The 12,843-nt window shown below is 36.5% G+C and overlaps 1 protein-coding gene across 1 annotated transcript in view; it reads left to right on the forward strand.

The window, feature by feature from the left end:
• The window catches only part of TM9SF2 (transmembrane 9 superfamily member 2), a 51,728-nt gene that overhangs the window by 12,378 nt on the left and 26,507 nt on the right, over positions 1-12,843 (forward strand). Inside the window, exons 2-4 of the mRNA XM_061435288.1 lie at positions 4,672-4,739; positions 6,448-6,541; positions 9,922-10,049. Coding sequence (XP_061291272.1) covers positions 4,672-4,739; positions 6,448-6,541; positions 9,922-10,049 — 290 coding nt within the window. The remainder of the gene's footprint in view (positions 1-4,671; positions 4,740-6,447; positions 6,542-9,921; positions 10,050-12,843) is intronic.

Raw genomic sequence — 12,843 nt, forward strand, 5'->3', positions numbered from 1 at the left:
TGGGGAATGGTAAAAGGGGAGAGAGACTTCCAGAAGTATCTGAGGCTAATTTGGATCTTAAATTTGCAAAAAGAAAGATGTGAAATGTTTAAGCTCTTGTAGTAATAAAAAGCCACTGGGAATATACTTCCAGAAGCTCTCTTAAAGTTATATGAAACAAAGAGTAGTAAATTTGGTCATGGGTAAGTTAAGAAAGTATATTTGAAGGAAAAGAGTTAAAAAGTATATCTTTGAGGTGATGAGCTCTAAACTATCAGTTATAAAACTTAAAAAAGAGATGAAGAGTGCCATTGAAGAATTTATGCTTTTGGCCAGAAAGGCTAATGAAAAGTAACAATGTCATCCTATACGTATATGAAACTTTGATGTCTGTATCTTGAAGTCTGCCTATAATTCTCAATGGTACACCTTTTAAGAAAGATATGAGAGTAGGGCAAGGTCCTATGAAAAGCAGTTGGCATGATCAAGGAGATATGACAATTCAGAAGATTAAGACCTTTCTGTTTTGAAAGATTAAGACTCAAAGGAAAGATGAGAGAAGTCAGAAAATGAGAATAGGGTTTTCCTTCAGTCTTATAATCCTACAGCCAAGAGATGTACCATGAAACTTCAGAGAGAACATCATAGACTAGGAAAATATCTTGCCTCATCCATTAAGTGGAAATGGAAAAAACTTTTACTCTAAATTTATATGCTCTTCAACAGTGTCCTAATTTTTTTTTTTTTTTAATGGCATCAGATCTCTGAACCTTTTGCCCTGTTTTGGGTTTCCAAAGATGGGCATTGAAAGAACATTGAAAACTGCCTGGAAAACAGAGCTCGGGGCTGAACTCTAGGAGTCCAGTCAGCTTGCTTTCTGTTTTGTAGGGTCCTGATCTAAGAATTGTGTTTACATTTTTAAGTGATTAGAAAAAAATTTTTAAAAGAATAATATTTAGAGATGAGTGAAAATTACATGAAAATAACATTTCAGTGCCCGTAAATGGTTTTACTGGACTGCAGCCAGGCTAATTCACTTCTGTAATGTTCGTGCCTGCTTTTGCACTACGATCGCAGAGACTGTCCAGAAAAGCCTAAAATATTTACTCTCTGGCTCTTTGGGGGAAAAAATTTGCCAACGTCTGGGATAGACTAACATTTGAGTTATTTTTCCAGGTAAAGAAAAGTTTGTCATGACTAAAGTCTATATAAAAGGGTACTAAGCAACATTTTATTTTTTTTTCCATTACCATGCTGTCCTATATATAAGCCATTAGTCTCCTGTGACCTCTTAAATGTAAAATTTTAAATAAAAATTTAAATTCAGATCTTCAGCTGCACTGACCACATTTCAAGTGACTGACCGATGGTCTCGTGTGACTGGTACCTACTGAATTTGACAGTGCAAATAAGGCTGTTTTCATCATTGCTTAAAGTCTCTTGGACATTGCTGCTTGATAATACTTACATAGTACTCTGTGACAGGCTCTGTTCTTGAATCTTCTCAGAAACCACTTGTAGCAGAGATTATTACCTTCATTCTACAAATGAAAAAACCAGGGCCCTGGGAAGTGAAACAACTTGTCCAGGATCCACAGCTAGTAAATGTCAGAGTCAGGATTTAAACCCAGGCAGCCTGGCTTCAGAGTCTGTGTTTTTAATCACTTTGTACTGAACAAGGTCGAGAGTAAGGAGTGTACTTAATCGTAGCACAAGGAAGTTAGCTTCTGTGGTGAAAATGTGGCTCTGGGGATTTTGAGACTCAAAACATAAAAAGTTGTATAGAATATAGTAGCTACATTCCTTCCTGGAAGGAAATGTAAAGATGTGAACTGGATTAACTTTTTAGGAGCTTTTATTTTTCATAAAATAATATTAAGTAGAGTGCTTGGATTCTGGTGTACCTATGAAGTATTCTGGTATATCTGCTATGAAGCAGTGTTGACCCCCTTACAATTAGTGAAAATTATTTTGGCAGAGTAAGCTGTCACCTGGAAATTTTGCCTTCAAAACAGTTACAAATATTTGTGATAATTACTCAATCTGTAAGGTTAAAATATCATGCCCTAATTGTCTTCTTAGCCAAAATGACCAGTGATACATTCTTGAATATTTTACACAAGGAGACAGTTAACCTTTTTTTGTGTTTGAGACAGTGTTGCCATTGAGTTGTCATTTTATTTGAGTACAGTTTTAGGGGGTTTATGTGCTACTGTTCCAGTACTGTGTTCAGAGGCTGATGTCTTCCATTGTTGATCATGAATACTGGAAGAGCATTTTAGTGGGTGTGCAGTGTTGTTTGGGCATTCCATATTCTGAGTATCATTACATTTATTTGGTTTTTTTAATATAACAGATTCATGGCACTTCATGTATTAGGCACTGTTTGACGTACTTTATAAATGTTAAATCCTTATACCTCTGTGAGAGAAATAACTATTATCCCCATTTTGCAGATAAAGAAACTGAGGCACCCATGAGGAAACTGAGATGTTAAATAATTTAATCAAGGATAAATAGTGGAGCCTGGAATTTGAACCCAGGCAAAGAGGCCCCAGAGGTCTACTCTTGCCCACTGTTTTGGTATTTTTTCAATGATAGTGTATTAGTTTTTGTACATTGAACATCTTGTCTCACTTTTGGGGTTTTGACAGGTATAGAGGACTGTTGACAGCGCTAGTAAATGAGATCAAAATGGGAGATGTGGCTTTATGCACTTGCAGGTAGCCTCATGGTCAGAGAGGCAGCCATAGTGATCTGAGCCTATAAAATACAGGTAAACAGCTCCTGTTCGTTTGTTTTTGATTAGCACCAAAAGTACTTCAGAGCACAAATTACTTACTGACATTTTCAACTGAAGAATTCTGTCCTGAGTAACAGTGAGCCACACTATTGGGAGAGGGGTATGTGGGGTTCTATGGAACTTCAGATATGCCTTGGAGAAATTAAGGGAGCTTCTGTAGGCAGGCGTGGCTTTAAGTTAGCCCAGGTTTCCTAGGCAGTTCATTCAGCTTTGCTCTTTCTGCCCTGTTGTTAAACTTTATTTGGTCTTCATGAATTTCTTCTCTGTTACTGCCTTTGTAGTTAGCATTCTCAAGTTGATCCTTTAAAGCTGTCCTCCAAAGCTAAACCATGCTGTCGTTGTCCATCTGCTGTCTGCTTAAGAGCATGAGATTGTATTTCTAGGACAGTTGATCTGAAAATTTGTTAACCTACCTGGCATTTCTTTTTATTTCTTTAATAGTCCGATGATGTTTAATAGCTAATTTTCTATCAAGAGGCATACTGTGATATGTGTCTAGTTTTTTAGTGGACAAGTCTGCAATATACATTCTTATATATGGTCTCTTGTGCATGGTTGATTTTATTTCTAGGGGGTAAGTTCTCATAAGTAGGAGTGGTGGGTGGAAGATTTTATGTATTAATATTTTGCTTTTTAAAAGGCTATAACCACTTCACATTTCAAAGATCCACAAATGTTATATATAGCTTTTGCAATTTTTTGGCCCAAGTTTAGTAGTATCTCAGCTTAGTTAAAAATGTGTCTCAGATTCATATCTTCAGATTTTTAAAAATAAATGCCATGACTGTTTATCCTCCTACACTTAGATATCTCAAAGGCACTTCAAACAAAACATATCTAAAGGCAAACTCATGATCTCTTCCCCCAGACCTAATCCTCTTCCGGTGTCCTTTTTTTTTAACTTGTCCAAATCAGAAACTTGGACAAGTAATTTGTCTCTGGTCTTTAAACTTAAGACATTTTTAAACTCTTATCTTAACTCTCTCTATCTTTCTCTCTCACACACACACAGCAATCAAAGTCCTGTCAAATTTATTTTCAAAATATTTCTTGGCTGCATCCATTTCTCTTTTTCTTCTTGCTGACAACATTTTTTCAATGCTTGAATGCTGTGAGAATGTTTTTTTTTTTTTAATTGTTTAAAAATTATCTTTGCTACAGAATGAAACTGGACATGAAAACCAGATTTAAAAAAAACAATCTATATAGATGTGGTGAATGATTTATTTTAAATGTCTTATTACATTTGTTAGAAAATTTTAGAACATATTGAAAACATTTAGAAAATATTGGAGACATTTGCAGCTGAAAACTAGCCAGACAGTTCAGTCACTCAGTCATGTCCAGCTCTTTGCGACCCCATGGGCTACAGCATGCCAGGCTTCCCTGTCTATCACCAACTCCCAGAGCTTGCTTAAACTCATGTCCGTCGAGTTGGTGATGCCCTCCAACCATCTCATCCTCTGTCGTCTCCTCCTCCTCCTGCCTTCAATCTTTCCCAGCATCAGAGTCTTTTTCAATGAGGCAGTCCTTCGCATTAGGTGGCCAAAGTATTGGAGCTTCAGCATCAGTCTGTCCAATGAATATTCAGGACTGATTTTCTTTAGGATTGACTGGTTTGATCCCTTTGCAGTCCAAGGGACTCTCAAGAGTCTTCTCCAACACCACAGTTGAAAAGCATCAATTCTTTGGCGCTCAGAATTATTTCGTTGTAATTTAAATGCATATAAATCTACTCAGTGCATGGATTTATAAGAGAACTCTTTAAAGTGAGTTGGATATCATAAAATTTCACATTTCAAAAGTCAAATTCCTTTTCGGTTCTAGGCATGACCTAAGTTTTGGTCTCCAGTTGCTTATATTCTCATTCTGTATTTTCTCATTTTCAGGCTGAAATAGAACTATTCGTGAACAGGCTTGACTCAGTGGAATCTGTTCTTCCTTATGAATATACAGCGTAAGTTTCTCGGCTTGGTTTTCATACGAAATTTTGTGTCTCATCAGGATTTTGTGCATTTAGAACTTTACTTTTCCACAGTTAGTGGTAAGTTCACACGCATTTTAAAAATGTACAGGGCCTGAAAACATTTTTAAAGGGGGTATTCTTTATTTCTGAAGTAGGTTTACAACGTGGGATGTGGTCTCTTGATGTTGCTTTGCAACACCAACTGAAACTGTGGACTGTGGACTTCCTTTTTACCTGATGGACAAATAGCCATCTTGCTTTCTTTAATTTTTTTGATTATTAAAAAACTCACATAGTTTTAATCAAAATCCTTGTGTCCCACATAATCAGTCCCCAGGAAAAACTGCTTTGTTGTCTGCCCCCTGCATTTTTTTCTCTGCATATTCTAATGTACCTGACACATTTTAGTTTTAAATAAAAGTAGGTTTATATATTTTATTTGCACCTTGTTTTTCTCACTGAATCTATTGTGGACAACTTTTCTATGTTAATACCCAGCTGCCTCAGTCTTTTTAGTAGCTGTTCATTATCCCTTTTTAGAGATCGTGTGAAGTCTATTTATGCTTTGTTTCACTAATTCTCTGTTTATGAACATTTCATTATTTCCATTTTTGGGATATTATAAAAAATTCTGCATAAATATACTTTTTTTTTTAATTTGAGCACTGTGTACCATATTGGGTGTAAAATACAGTTTCTGAATTTTCGTTGGCTTCTAAATTTCTGCATTATCTAAGTTTTGAAAAAAAATGTTTACTGTAGAAAAATACACAAAAATTTAAGATAATCCTATGAGAATTTGTAATCTTAAACATGGATAAGAGGAGGATACAGAGTTCATGAGCGAATGGACCACAATTTATGTAACTGTTGGAGACTTTTTTCCTAGTTTTTGTTAAGTAAACAAATCTCTCTCCTTAAATCTTTGTGAATATTCTTGGGAAAACTCAGTGGATCTCTTACATCCAGTAGATGGAAAATCTTCATTAGGGGACTTCCTAGCTCTAGTTTTTATCACTCCAGATTCATCTTCCTCTTACGGCTCTAACTAGTCTGTAGTCATTGTGCTGGTCTCAACCGTAGTGAACACAGTACTGCCCTTTACTGTTCTATAGCAGGGCTGAAATTTGGCTGTAATGTTCAAACAAATATGATTAGTAATATCAGGAAATTATAGAGAAAAGCTTTTAGCTGACTGGTCATGGCTTCTGCACGACTCTTGTTTTCTCAGAGGGTCTGTCTGGCCATGCTTTTCATGTTGGCCATGATGAGACAGGTAAATTTGACAGATGTAAATGTAAATTTGACACATCTTGAAAGGTCATTAAGTGAATATCTGGATTAGAAAGATAACAAGGGGAGGTAAGTTATGCAGAATTCCCCTGAAGAATAGGATGTAAATAATTTTATCATTGGAATGAATAATAATAAATTGTACTGTGTCAATTTTTAAAATTCTATCATTTATATCTTAATAAAAGTATTATTTGAAAATCAAAGTGTTATAAGGCATAATTTTCCGATTTTTGTTTTGTTTTGAGGAGATGTGGTACATGGAACTTGGAGTAGGAATATATTTCTTATTCATCTACTAGAGCTGCTGGAGTGATAGTACCTAATCTGTCCTCTAGGCTGGCTAGGGGTTTGGTATCTCATTGCTTCCTTTTTCGCTTAAAAGCTTAAATATTCTTGTCTGCAGGTTTGATTTTTGCCAAGCATCAGAAGGAAAACGGCCATCTGAAAATCTGGGTCAGGTATTATTTGGGGAAAGAATTGAACCATCACCGTATAAGGTTTGTATACAGTGTTATATAAACGTCATTTAGATGCATCTTTCCCCCTCCCCCCCTTACAGAAAAGCCTGTGGTAATTTACTAAGAAGGAATTCATTTCTCTTTTGCATCCAGAAATAACTTCTAAAGTCACAGTTTAAAAAGATCCTTCCCCTTTCACAATATGTCATGAGTAAGTTTGTCCTAGGGAACATTCCTCCAGTCAGTATTGTCAATGATAAGAGTGCTCAGACCCCCTGGCTCACTTTGCAGAGGGATCCAGAATCCCGCTTCAGTCATGATTCTCCATACTACCCTCCTCCTCTTTGGGAACAGTATTCCTAGATTTTCCCTGTTAGCGCTTAGAGCACTGCTTCAGCTTTCCCATTGGCTTGTGGGGAAGTGAACAATTCTATTTTGACCAGTGAAGGTATATTTGAGGTACATCTTTGATGCATTTTTAGGACTTCAGTTAAACCAAGCTATAAGGACAATATAAGATATTCTCTTCTGTGTATGTACTTCATCATCATCCAGAATTAGTCTGCCTTTTAAATCTGTTATCTTTTAAGCCTATTATCATTCTGAATTCACAGTCCCCTGTTCAGTTTATATATATATATCTGCTCTCCTGCTGCACAAGGTATAATGGAGCTCTTTTAGAAAAATTAAACTCATTTATAATAATAATATATCACCATATACAAAGCTAAATGGTACAAAGAATATAAAATGAAAAGTAAGTTTCTCTCCTCTCTTCTGCCCTGTTCCACATCACAGTTTCTTGTTAACCTTTCCTGAAATATTCCATTTTTGCGAGCACATATAAATAGAATTAAATGTGTGTATTTATGTTTTAAAATACTGTTCTGCACTGTGCATTTTTCTTTAACTTTCTGCTTGGGCGTCTGTGCGTGCTGAGCACACGCATGTTACTGGCTGTAACTTGACCCCGGGTTTTAATCCCCCAGCCTCACAGCTTCCTCTCTTGGTGTCCCTTCTTTCCATGATTAGCTTCCTTCCTTGTTTGCTCACTGAGCACCACCATCCATCTCCCTTGGCAGTTACTACATTGAGCATCTGTCCAGCAAATCCTCATGCCTAGATTAGTCCCACTAACCTCTTACCCCAACACTATGTCTCCATCATGCAGCACTGAGAGGAACACATATAATTGTACAAGTTTAATTCACTGCAGGTTGATAGTTTTCGACCATGAGTATGTCATCTTAAAATATTTTGAGATTTTCTACTGCAAAGATGCCAGAAATTAAAAATTTTTTCAGACAGATTTGAATGCCTGATGAGATGAAGTCACTAGGAAATAAGGAACTCAGAATATATGGACATGAGCGATAGTGAATGGGGCAAGCACACTAACTGTGTGACATTTCCCTGCTGTGAGTATGTTGAGATTACTTTGGGAATTGTCACATTCTTTTTATAGCAGAGAGTGGTTTTATATAAATTGTATAACTGCCTGAAAATCCTCCCTTAGTCTCTCAGCCCCATCTTTCTGTTTATATGCCTTGACCTTGGGAAATGATGGAAGGTGGGAAGAGCATCAGTAAGTAACACCATCAGTGAACTTGAAGGGCAGCCAGAGTCTCTGACAGTAAACAGTAGAATATTCAGGTCCATAGAGAAGTTTTGTTCCCTTTGGTGCAGACTTTAAAGGCAGATTACTTCTTTAGTAGGATTCTACTCAGGGTTCTTTATATATAAAGACTGTGCCTTGGCTTATGCAAAAAATCCTTCTTTTAGGCCTAATGCTTTTCAGGTTTAATTTTGTCCTAGGAGTTGAGGTAAAATAGAAGAACAGAAGGAGCATTCTAAAATGGAGAAAGAATATGCACCTAACATTTTCTATAAGTTTTCTAGAATTTTTTAGGATCAAGATTTGTGCTAAAACAAGTTTTTTCTTTTTCTTTTTTTCAAATTTTTTCTTAAAGAGACAGAGCAGGCATTTCTTAAGATCAAGGCATAGGTTAACAGAAACATAGACTAAAATATCAGGTATTTTCCCCCCAAGCCAACCATAAATGTATTGACATATTTTTCAGTATTGATTTCAGTATAGATTCTTTATCCATTATTTTCAAAGAATTTTGCCTTATTTTAGATCTGTAGTAAGAGCAGTGGTAACAGCCAGCAACAGAACAAACCCCAAACTTGCTTTGCCGTCTTTTATCTGTGACTTCTGTTGAGGTCAGGAAGAAACAGTGCAGGACATCTTATGCATTAGGTGAAGCTGGAGCTACCTATCATAGGATCAGAAAGTCTCACATCTGACCACTCGCATTCACTCAGTTAACACAGCTGCTGATGCCTTTCACATGCTGGGCACTGAGTTAGGTGTGAACGAGAGAGAAATCTCGGTCCTTGTAGATCTTGTGTTCTGATGGGGAGAAAGAAACGAATTGCTGAAATACATAGCGTGTCTGTTGCTAATGAAAGAACTGTTGAAGATGAATCAAGGAAGAAGGTGGATGGAGAATTTGCAATTTTATTTATTTATTTTTTTAGAATTTGCAATCTTAAATAGGCCAGAGAAAGTCTCACCTGAGAATGTGACATTTGAGCAAAAGACTTGAAGCAAGTTAAGGGAGTGAACTCTGTGACTACCCGGGGGTGGGGTGAAAAAAGCAGCAAAAGCAGAGTCCTAAAAACTTGGAAATAGATTTGTTAAATTAAGACCTAAGTAGCCCCTGGTAAAGTAAGCCTATATGATATAATATGTTGTGAATAATACGTGTGTATGTGTTCATGCTCTCAAATAAGTCCTCAACCCCAGAGTTGGAGGACTCCTTACTTAGTTTTTAAACTTTGTTTTAAAAAATTGTCAATTTTTGTTTGAACTTCATTATTCATGACATCTTGAAAATGGACAGTCTTTTCAGTTGTGAGTAAAAAGAATCACGTTTATACTGATTCTGGATAGCCAGATTTGGCTTTTTTCATGTCATCACAGTCTGTTGTTCACTGCTGAACCGCCCATCACCTGGTGCATAGGAGGCACTTAACAAATACCCACTGAATGAATATACAGACATAAAAATTTGTCTGTTTATTACTTGAAAGCCGTAGGAGACCTTGCTATGGAGAGACAGGTGTTGTTTTGTTCTCCATGTGGGTTTTTTCCTCTCTGAGGACTCATTTACATTTAAAAATCGGTAAGTTGGAATTATCAAAGATAAAAACTTATTTTCAAAAGAAATATTGATGACAGGTTTTTAGAGAAACAGTAAGACTGAAATTTAAATGTCATTGAGCTATGAGGAGCTTTTATGTTTATTATCAATATTAATGCTCTTAATGAGAATGTTTTGCTTTTACTCTTATGTTATAGGTGTGAAGGACCTGGTTATTTTAATTTGCTTTCCACTTTATTTTTAATACAGTTTACATTTAAGAAGGAGGAGACGTGTAAGCTTGTTTGTACAAAAACATACCATACAGAGAAAGCTGAAGACAAACAAAAGTTAGAATTCTTGAAAAAAAGCATGTTACTGAATTATCAGCATCACTGGTAAGTCATGGAAATTTGGGATTTGGGGCTTTTTCCTTTCACAGAAGAAGCTTCTGTTTCATTGAGTGTGTAAATTACTTCATGGACTAAATAAAATGTAGCACATTTATTTGCCAGAGGATTACTAAGGTTGACAGCTTAAAGTGTCGTCGTTGAACTCTGCTTAGATTATTGTGCTGTCTGCTGCTTGTTTTGGCACATAGACCTGGTACCTAGAGCACTTCTGTTAATGATGTGTAGTTTAAAGGAGTGTATTTATGCCTGGGGAAAGGACCTGAATCAAACTTTTAGAAAAATACCGTTATTTTATTCTTGTAGACCATGAAAAAGACCGTAAGGGGAAAAAAATTAACTTTAATTTGATTTTTGAGAAATAGCATCTCTTTCAAATAAAAATCCTTGTATTCTGTGTAATGTTTTTTATTTTATAAGCATGATGTAACATTAACAAGGTGTTTTAGCAGTTTGCATCATAATAAAAAAGCATTTAAAACTTTTTTCCTTCCCACGTACTATTTACCTACCATACAATATTCAAACAGTATTAAAAAAGTTTCAAAAATGCAGCTTTTCAAGGATAACCAATTGTTATTCTTCCAGATAAATTTTCAGTAAATGCTGTATTCTATGGTCTACATGGTTTACATATGTTTTACCTTTTCCAAAAAGTATGCGGTGCTGGAGGTGGTGAACAGGATACTGTCTTGAACGTTGGTCCTGTCGCTATCTCAGATTGACCCCTTTGCCCTCGCTCGTTGATCTCAGTTAGGACATGACCCAATCCCATGACTCAGTAGGATGGTTGGGACCTCTGATTCCCTCCTGCCTCCTGGGTTCCTCCCCATCCTCCCTTCCATACACATACAGCAAAGAAGTCCTGGAGAGGAGCAACCCCGGGCCCCATGCTATTCACCAACTAGTCTGTGATTAGGGATTCACTCTGATTGGCCAGACCTGGGTAGAATACACCTGAACCACGTAGAAATGAGTTTCCCATAGCAGAGCTCCGTTAGAAGGAAGGAAACTTGCCCATTACACCATGTCAGCTTCTTTCTTATCTGACCCTCAGTACAAACGGCAACTTGAAAGTCCCCTCCATCTCCTCCTCATTTCTTTGGTTTCTGGTAAGCCACGAGCATTTTTCCTCTAAGCTACTGTTGCTGCTGCTGCTGCTAAGTTTCTTCAGTCGTGTCCGACTCTGTGCGACCCCATAGACGGCAGCCCACCAGGCTCCCCAGTCCCTGGGATGCTCCAGGCAAGAACACTGGAGTGGGTTGCCATTTCCTTCTCCAATGCATGAAAGTGAAAAATGAAAGTGAAGTTGCTCAGTCGTGTCTGACTCTTCGTGACCCCATGGACTGCAGCCCACCAGACTCCTCCATCCATGGGACTTTCCAGGCAAGAGTACTTGAGTGGGGTGCCATTGCCTTCTCCAGGCTACTGTTAGATTACTGCTTAATTGCTGAGTTAATGTAACTTAGGATACATTTCTGACTCATAAGTAATTGGAAAGTTTCCCTTGGTGTTTTTGCTTCAAATTGTTCTTTCCAGCCTACAGAGTCATATTTAAGGCTCAGATTTGCCCGTATCATCTCCATATTCTCTGACAGTTGATCATTTGTTGAATGAATGAAAGAATGACTCTTAATGGCATATGGATGATTTTTTAGCTGTCTCCTTTACCCTCAGTTCTTAAAATACTGTTAGAGTCTTGCTCCTAAAGATAACAGAAGCAGTTCTTCCTTTGTCGCTTCCCGATAATAAAGTACTTAGAAATACTTTCAACTTATTTATGATGCAATTAACGTAGGTATTGTTTTGATCCAGTATGCTTAATAACAAGAATAAATAATGTAAAATAGTTGCAAACTTAAGCTATTCTTCTTAAAAAAAAAACTGGAAAAGTACTGGTGAACAGTGATTTTTGTTGTTGAATCAGAGAAGTTTATGATTTCAAGTTTGAATCCATTAACAAAAAAATCTAAGCCATATCACAGATACACAGTCTGGTAAATCTAGGCAATGGGGTTTAGTCCTTAAATCAGTTCATTACACATTTGGAAAATATTGATTCATATTGATGAATTCATGTGAACCATTAGTTGAGTATATTTCTGTCTCCTTGACTTCCAGAGTTTTTTTACTGTGTAATTTGATTTTAAGCACAGGTAACAGAGTTGACAGAGATAAAATATCATGAGCCTTTAGAAATATGAAAGATGGATGATAAAGTGTTCTCTACTACTCTCAGCTTCGTTTATCCTGCTCCCTAGGAGCAGCACTGTTTATTCCTCATGTATGTCTCCAGATTTCTGTGCATATGTAGGTATGTAAAAAAATGTGTGCCTTTTAAAATAACAGCTGAAATATTGTACACAGTATTGCACACAATTTTGCAAATTGGTCATTTTAAGAAAATACAGGCATTTTTCCATGTAAAGCACATCTGTAGATCTATGTCTACCTCATTCTTTTTGTAATTGTATAGCATTCCATCATATGACTGATCTGTAGTTCTTCCTCTATAATATTTTAACCATACTACCTTTTGAATGATTAAAATGCCTGATTATTTGTTAGTGCACCAACTCATTATTCTTGTTATAGAGAACAGTTAATTAACAGTAGTTAATATTCATATCTAAATTGATGGATACTTTTAATTCTTATTTGGGATTTTAGAACATAATCTGAGGATTTCTTGGCTTGCTCTGTCAGTAACCTAAGCTACTTCTTGACTCTTGAGACTGAACAGTAAATATTTTGATACCAGCAATAGACACTTAAATCCTTG

Source organism: Bos javanicus, chromosome 12 (assembly GCF_032452875.1).
Source record: "Bos javanicus breed banteng chromosome 12, ARS-OSU_banteng_1.0, whole genome shotgun sequence".
Taxonomy (NCBI): domain Eukaryota; kingdom Metazoa; phylum Chordata; class Mammalia; order Artiodactyla; family Bovidae; genus Bos; species Bos javanicus.